General features: G+C 33.6%; 2 protein-coding genes across 4 annotated transcripts; one reads left to right on the forward strand and one right to left on the reverse strand.

Moving 5' to 3' along the window:
• Positions 1-833: 833 nt before the first annotated feature.
• Positions 834-2,537, reverse strand: LOC107953584 (magnesium protoporphyrin IX methyltransferase, chloroplastic). Its single transcript, XM_041117344.1, has 2 exons — positions 1,778-2,537; positions 834-1,451 (listed from the first exon to the last, which is right to left on the reverse strand). The coding sequence occupies exons 1-2, from the start codon at positions 2,357-2,359 to the stop codon at positions 1,050-1,052; spliced, it is 984 nt and encodes a 327-aa protein (XP_040973278.1). The 5' UTR covers positions 2,360-2,537; the 3' UTR covers positions 834-1,049.
• Positions 2,538-3,134: 597 nt separating this feature from the next.
• Positions 3,135-6,945, forward strand: LOC121232021 (AUGMIN subunit 1-like). Of its 3 annotated transcripts, none has more exons than XM_041117346.1 (4): positions 4,884-4,993; positions 5,083-5,349; positions 5,834-5,971; positions 6,585-6,945. In XM_041117346.1, the coding sequence occupies exons 3-4, from the start codon at positions 5,891-5,893 to the stop codon at positions 6,690-6,692; spliced, it is 189 nt and encodes a 62-aa protein (XP_040973280.1). In that variant the 5' UTR covers positions 4,884-4,993; positions 5,083-5,349; positions 5,834-5,890; the 3' UTR covers positions 6,693-6,945. The 3 variants fall into 3 exon arrangements, with proteins under 3 accessions (XP_040973279.1, XP_040973280.1, XP_040973281.1); XM_041117347.1 differs by having other exon boundaries at positions 5,083-5,206; XM_041117345.1 differs by lacking the exons at positions 4,884-4,993; positions 5,083-5,349 and adding an exon at positions 3,135-4,405.
• The last annotated feature ends 738 nt before the right edge of the window (positions 6,946-7,683 follow it).

A 7,683-nucleotide genomic window follows, 5' to 3' on the forward strand; every position in this document is an offset into this window, starting at 1 on the left:
ATCCAAAGTTTCAGTGGTTAAATTTATAATGTTGTAGATTAGGTCTGATTTGTATTTAAATGTCCTAACATTCCTTTAAGGGTAACTTTAACATAAACCAACTTCATAATTTTCATTCTTGGGAAGAGCTTGGAACAAACAAAGAATGAACTACTGTCTCTCTTCGACCGGACAGGTGAAGCTAAGGACGGACCGAAGCTGAGGCGGTTGTCAATTGATGCAAGTGAGGGCATTAACTAGAAAAAGGTTATCGAAACAAAGAGTAACATTCCAAGTTCTGAAGCTCAAAACATAAACTACCAACTAGATAGGGACCTAAGGAAGGATCAAGCAGATAACTTGGTGGCTGCCCTCAAAAAGTGAAAACTAAGATAAGAGATTTAGCTTCACACAACACAGTGAAGCAAAGGGGAAAGAGTATTAGGGAAGGCAAGAACAGGGGAACGTAAAAAAGCCCACGGTTCAGGAGACAATGCAATGAAAACGATAATTAGAGAAATGTTCAGGATTACAACCGATTAAAATCGCCTATATACATTTTCTTAAGCTTTATGATTATCAAAACCATCTCAAGTTCTAGTATTGTAAAGAGACCAAGAGGAAAGTAAAAAGCTTTCGAACAGAACGGATAGCAACATAACCTGGAAACCTGTTAAGACTTTCTCACATATCTTCTTCAATTTGACAATGAAAAAATTAGAAAAGTTTAACATATTGTTCTCGCAGAACTGTACATCGAGCTCAAGAAAAAGGGCACAAAGAAGGAAAACATTTTACCATGACATTCGGAAAATTATGCAATATTCTGACACGATTATGCAGACAACATCAAATGAACAAAGATTAGTCACTAGATCTGATAAAAAAGAATTGTTAACAAGTATTGGAATTTAGATACAAGGACATCTAATATACAATTAAGCACATAAGCAGATATATATAGTAATGAGCATACAAGAAAATTCAGTGCTTAGAAACATTCCGGACATTTTTATGCCGAATAGGTAAAAGAAAATGGAAATAAAATCTAACCTTTCCTCCTGGTCTAACTATGCAGGGACAGCCTCGACAAGTCTTGCAAAGTAGAACTGTGTAGTGATTAGCCCTCTCTTTCTTATTTTCCATCCAACCCTATTTAGTGCCCTTTCTACATCTGCCTCGGCATGAAGATATGCCCTCGTTGCTTTAGATGGCCCTGGAAATAATTCACCGATCCTCTTCAACAGATCGTAATAAAATGTCTTCGGTGCAAAGCTCAAAATTAATCGGTTTTCGGCAAGTGAAGCAAGGTGTGCGATCATTCCGTCAGCTTTATTCTGCGGATAATGTATTAAAACATCTAAACACACCACAGTATCATATTTCCCATCTAAACTCTCCAAATCCTTCACTTCAAATTTTGGCGTAACTGGCGCAATATCACCATTCCCAGCTGTTAACTGCTCTTTCGCCTGAAATCATAATATCACATAATTCAAGCTTCTAATTCCCAATCAACAAAGCACAGTTCATTGCAATTGAATCTGAGAAATGGATAAAATTTTAATCATTTGTTGAAATAAACATTTAAATTGGATCATTCAATAAGCATTCATTACTTAAGATTCAATTATCCAATCAACAAAGCACAGTTCATTACAATTGAATCTAAGAAATGTAAAAAAAAAATTTCATTCATTTGTTGAAATAAACACTTAAATCGGATCATTCACTAAGCATTCATTACTTAAACTTCAATTATCCCAACAATAATGGTAGAGAGGAATAACTAACTAACCTGCTTCTCAGCCTCGGCCACCATGGCGGCGGAAATATCGCTGGCGGAAACAACGGCACCTTCTTTAGCTAAAGGAATGGAGAGACAACCGGTGCCACAACCAGCATCGCAAACAGTGACGCCATTCAGTGAGCCATCATCGGTCAACATTTTCATCACATTTTCAACGGTTTTGGAATGCCCTAACCTAATATCAAGCTGGACTTTATTCACATCATCGGTCTCTCCATAAATCTTCTTCCACCTTTGGAAACCAGAATTATTGAAGTAATTCCTAACGACTTCTTTATCGCCCCCACCGACTTCTTCCGCCTGAAGACGACGTCGGCGTTCCGGGTCAGTGAAGGAGAGAACCGCTGCTAAGGCAGCGACTGAACCTCCACCTATGAGAGCAACAGTGGTGCTATCCAAAACGGAGAGGTCGGTAACCGATGTAGCGGTGGATAAGGGTGGAATGGCCGCGACTGTGGTGGTTGTTACGGTTGTTTTCAGTTTGTTAGGAAGTTTTGGAGGGAATGTAGAGAAGAATCTAGAGTTAGTGTGGAAATGAATGGGAGAAGATAGAGAGACTGAGTACGACATTTTGTTTGAACTGAATTACTTCGATGAATTCCTCCAATTTCTCCGATAAATTCCTTCGCCAGCCGGTGGCGGAGGGGTGGCTACGTGTCTACTGTGAAGGTGGTTTGCTGTAAGTTGTGATTTTATTTTGGTTATATATTCTATCTTGTGGATAGCATGAAAGGATAGCGCTAATCTCAGATTCCATTTTGTAGGGTCCACTCTCTGTTATGCCGTGTTTGGTTTCGCACACTTTCTTTTTTAAGGATAAACTGCCTCATAATTCACTAAATTATGGTTAATTTTTTATTTCACCACTTAACTAAAAAAATTATAATTTAATTATTAAATAATTTAAAAATTTTTCATTTAAGTCACCTTATTATTAAAATAGATGTTATATAGTTTTTTCTATTCATACTACTCGTATCAATTAAAAAAAATTTCATTTAAAAAAAATTTTCATCTTCTATAATTAATTTTTTGTATGAAACAACTTTTATCACCACGAATTTACGAATAAAAATTTAAATAATTTTTTCTTTAATCTCTAACTTAAATTAAAAATTTTAAATAATTTAATAATTAATTTATATATTTTTTAATTAAACGACAAAAAAATTATTTATATTTTAATAACTAAGGGAATAGTTTAATAACTTATCTATAGTTAATTTTTTCCTGCCGTGACAGTATTGGCCAATCACCTGACATCCTCTTATACCTCATTTTTCTTTTTCTTTTCTTCTTAATTTCCGTCTTCTTTCCCTTTTTATTTTCATTTCTTAATTTTCTTTCTTCTGTCAAAAACCCATTTGCATCTTAAAATGCCCATTTGCCTTCTTCTTTTGCCTCTCTTTACAGTCTTCATCACTGAAGAAGATGAAGCAATCCTAATTTCTCTAATCCATTTCATTGTTTCATTCCTCCTTAACCCCAAACCTACAAAATCCCATCACAACAAAACCCCCAAAGCACAAGCTTTAAACCCCATTATCCACACCTTATCAGTGCAAACACAAAAAAGATGAACCCTAACATCCCAAAAAGCAAATCACTACTTATCTCTTTCCTAAACAAGCAAAGAATACAATACCTTAAAATTACTAAGAACCCTAAAATTTTCTTGTCGTTTATTCTTCGAGTTGTTGGTTTTTTCCATCATTTAAATATTACTTCCTTGAAGTCGTTCAAAAACTTAAGCCCTCATTCATATGCAACAACTAAAACTTGAATGATCAGATCCAACGGTTGAAGTAAGATCTTGAGATTCGAAGCCAAAATTGAGACCAACTCAAGTGCGAGCTTAGTTGATCCGTGAGACCCATTTCTTCTTTTGCTTATTTTTCGCGCAAATAATTGGTTTTTGGATCTGGGTTTTGGGTGAAAGAACAGAAGAAATAGTGAAAATGGGAGATTTCCATGAACAATTGAAAGTTTGAAGAGAAATGGTGGATTCGAGAAATGGGTTTAAGAAAATATTGGTGTTGTAGTGAAGGATTTGGGATTTGAATTGAATGCTCTTCTCTATCGTTCTTGAAAATGGATTGGTAAAACAAGAAAAAACAAAAAACAAAATGAAAATTTGAAAAATAAAATGGAACTTATAGGATATGTTTGGTTCAGTGTATTACCTAATACAATACAGGCCGAATACGCGCGTATTACATGACGCCTCTAATCCGGCGTTTGGTTCGCTGTAATAGGCATTACGGGCGTAAACCAATCCCGACCTAATCCCTTTTTTGCTGCTTTTGTAATCCCTTCCCAAATCCCTGTAATACCTATTACGTCCGCCTTCCGTCCCCTGCTCTCTGTTTTACCCTCCCTCCCTACCCGACCCTCTCCTATTCTGTCCTCAAAATTTCTCCTTCCATCTCCCACCGTTTTTGTTTATTATTCTGGCTCAGTTCGATGCCGCCGGGAAAGAAGTCCCTGATTTCGAATACACTCCGCGAAGCATTGCTCATTTGTACAATCTGGCTACCGTCTCGCAGGCAAAGACTCAAGCTGCCAACATTGTTGCCAACGATTTTCGCCAGAAAGCCGCCGAATACCGTTCTCAAGGTCCTAATTTGTTTTTTTTCTTTCTAAATTGAATTGAAATTCTCAAATTCAAACAATTTCATCTTGTTCTTCCTAAAATTGAAATCTCTTATAGCTGCACGAATTAGAGAGATATTGGAGAACGTAGGATTAGCGCAGGAGAGTTTGCCGTCAAATGTGGTTGCATCGGCGCAAGTTCTGGCAAACGTTGCTAATTTGTTGAATATTTGAGACACCGAACTTAGTAGTTGGGTTGCTTTCAATTTACAATTTTGAAACTTCCGTAATTCATGTTGATTTCCATGTATTATATGGCTTAGGGAGAATTTGTCTTTAGCATATGGTTATTGAGAAGAAATTGATATTTTCATATAGGACATTAGCTTTCAATTTACAATTTGAAAACTTCCGTAATTCATGTTGATTTCCATGTATTATATTTGGAACCTAACGAGGAAGAAACAAAATGGATCTAGTTTTCTTGTAGCAATGGGTGATATTTCTTTGAAAGACTGGGGTAGATGAGAAGAGGGCTAAAGTGCACAAAGAGTCCAAAACTCTTCTTGAGTATACTCGAAAAGCAATAGCTAGGTTAACCTATTTGAAAAGGTAAAGAATTTGTACGTTTACCACCTAAATTTAGCCCTTCGTTTGAGTCTATTTGATGTTATTGAGAAGAAATTGATATTTTCATATAGGACATTAGCACAACTAGAAGATGATGTGGCTCCATGTGATGCTCAAATGGAAAATTGGAAGACGAACTTGGGTGTTATGGCGTCAAAGGAGCGACAGTACATGCAATAGTATAACAACTACAGGGTATCCTTTGTATTTTATTTTCAGGGATGCATTAAGATGCAAAACTAGTTACAGAAATTTAAGCTGTTGGTTCTTCTGAGATGAACATGCTATTTATCAGTTAAAAGGGACAAAAATGGGTGGAAAGAGAAGCTGCCTTTGCCGTAAGTGGATGAAATTTAACTGGATATGCATGGTTTGATTTGAGTGGTAGGGTTAAAGTTTATCAACCATATAGACAGGACATTCAATGTATAAAATGACTTTTTATTACTATTCGAAATTATAAATAAAATGGATTGAACAGGAGACTTAGAACTTCATATATAGGCAGAGTTGGAATAGAATTATTGTACGGATTCTGTTTTAAAGCTGAAAAATCATTAGCTGAGGTACTAGTTCATAGTCTTGGACAATTTATCATTAGATCATTTTAGTAGAAGAATCATTTTCCTTGGTGAATATTGCACTTTTGCATATATTGGAATTTAAATAATAAAGTACTGCATATAAAGCTACAAGGATGTAGCTATTCTTGTTTTCTCACTCATTGTTAATTTATCAAGATTTTGGCTATCTAATTATCACCTATATGTTGCTTGCATGAATTCTTTCTGCGTTTCATTTATGCTTAATCTTGTTTGACAGGCATTACTGAATCGTGTGGGCTACACACCTGAAATTAATCATGGGGTGTTGGTTGAAATGGCCGAACACAGGAAGGACTTAGAGAAGAAGACCAAACCCATCTTAGATACTTTGAGGAGCTACCAGGACCTACCTCCGGTAATATGTTATCATGGTTGGCATTGGAGCACTATTGTGCTTTGGTGTTAATGTTTTCTATATACATATCAAAATTTCTTCTCCATTATACTTGGTCTTTATTTCCTATATCAGACTCTTTGGTAATGGATCCTCTTGTCTGTTCATCGCCCATCATGTCTTCATGTAAAGCTACAAGAGTAAAATAGTAATTGTAAATATATGAGGTTTCTATGGATCTTTGTAGTGAAGCTTCACATAGTATTTTTGTATATTTCTCTCTCAAGATTGTTTATGGTTTTGATATAAATAAATGAACAGAATTTATATTTGATGTGCATTTAATCTCATCAAACACATAAGTAGACGCACTTTTTCCACGTGTCTTAACATTTTGGTGGTACCCTGCTTGGCACTGCTTGTTATGTAAAACTTGCATCCTTATTGACAAGTCATAATATAGGTAACATTGTTAATTCAGATGGTCTATGTTCAAAGTTCAATTTTGGTCGTCATCTTTGTCTAGAATGTTTTGGACTTGGGGCCCTAGTTTCCATATCCTTGTCCTTGCAATGAGGGAATGTGCTCTAAAGAAGTGCGCAGTATTACCGTTATTTTATTTTTGTTCGTGCAGGATAAAGCTTTAGCTGCCTTAGCAATTGAGGACAAGAAAAGGCAGTATGCTGCTGCTGAAAAATACCTGGAAGATGTGTTGCAATCAGCCCTTGCTACGTCAGATTGATTGGCTTACAATAGAATTTACTTTCTTCTGAACAACATGCTGATTTTTTATTAGTGAACTTCTGAAAGGGTGAGTTTGCCCAGGTGATCGAAACCAAAAGACAGTGTGATGTTGCAGACAGCTATTCAGATTTATGAGATTCAAGTTGTAACGTGTTATAGTATTAATTTGAAGTTGGTATGTACGCTATGTGTGCTTATGCATGCACGTTGTAATGTTATCGTCTTAAGCTCCTGCTCTTTCCCCTTTGTCATCAACTTTTGCAAATTTTTATTATCAAGAATTTTATGAAATTATATATTATTATTAAATTATATGTAATAATTATTATTTTAAATTATACAAATTCATAAACTATAATCATATTAGTTATAATAATTTTAAATTTTATTAAATCATATATTTAATTAAATCATATTAGTTATAATCATATATTATGATTTGAGTAAATTCATATAAGAATATTAATTATTAAGAATTTTATTAAATTATATATTTTAATTATATTATATTTAATAATAATTATGTTATTTTATATTTTACAGTATCATATATTATGGTTTGAGTAAATTCATATAAGAATATTAATTATTAAGAATTTTATTAAATTATATATTTTAATTAAAATATATTTAATAATAATTATGTTTAATATGATTAAATTATTTATTATTGATATTAATCTTATTAAAATTTAAATAAAATAATTTACCAAAACAAATTTCTGCTAATTATTAAGAATTTTATTAAATTATATATTTTAATTAAAATATATTAAATAATAATTATGTTTAAATATGATTAAATTATTTATTTTTGATAATAAATAATCTTATTAAAATTTAAATAACAATAACAATAATCATTTACCAAAACAAATTTATGCTAAGGGTATTCTGATCATTTTAGTTTTCTCCATTATGCTATTACACCTCTATTACATTCAACCAAACACAGTTTTACTATTACGCCTCTATTCCATTACATTCAA

This window comes from Gossypium hirsutum, chromosome A07, assembly GCF_007990345.1.
Source record: "Gossypium hirsutum isolate 1008001.06 chromosome A07, Gossypium_hirsutum_v2.1, whole genome shotgun sequence".
NCBI lineage: Eukaryota > Viridiplantae > Streptophyta > Magnoliopsida > Malvales > Malvaceae > Gossypium > Gossypium hirsutum.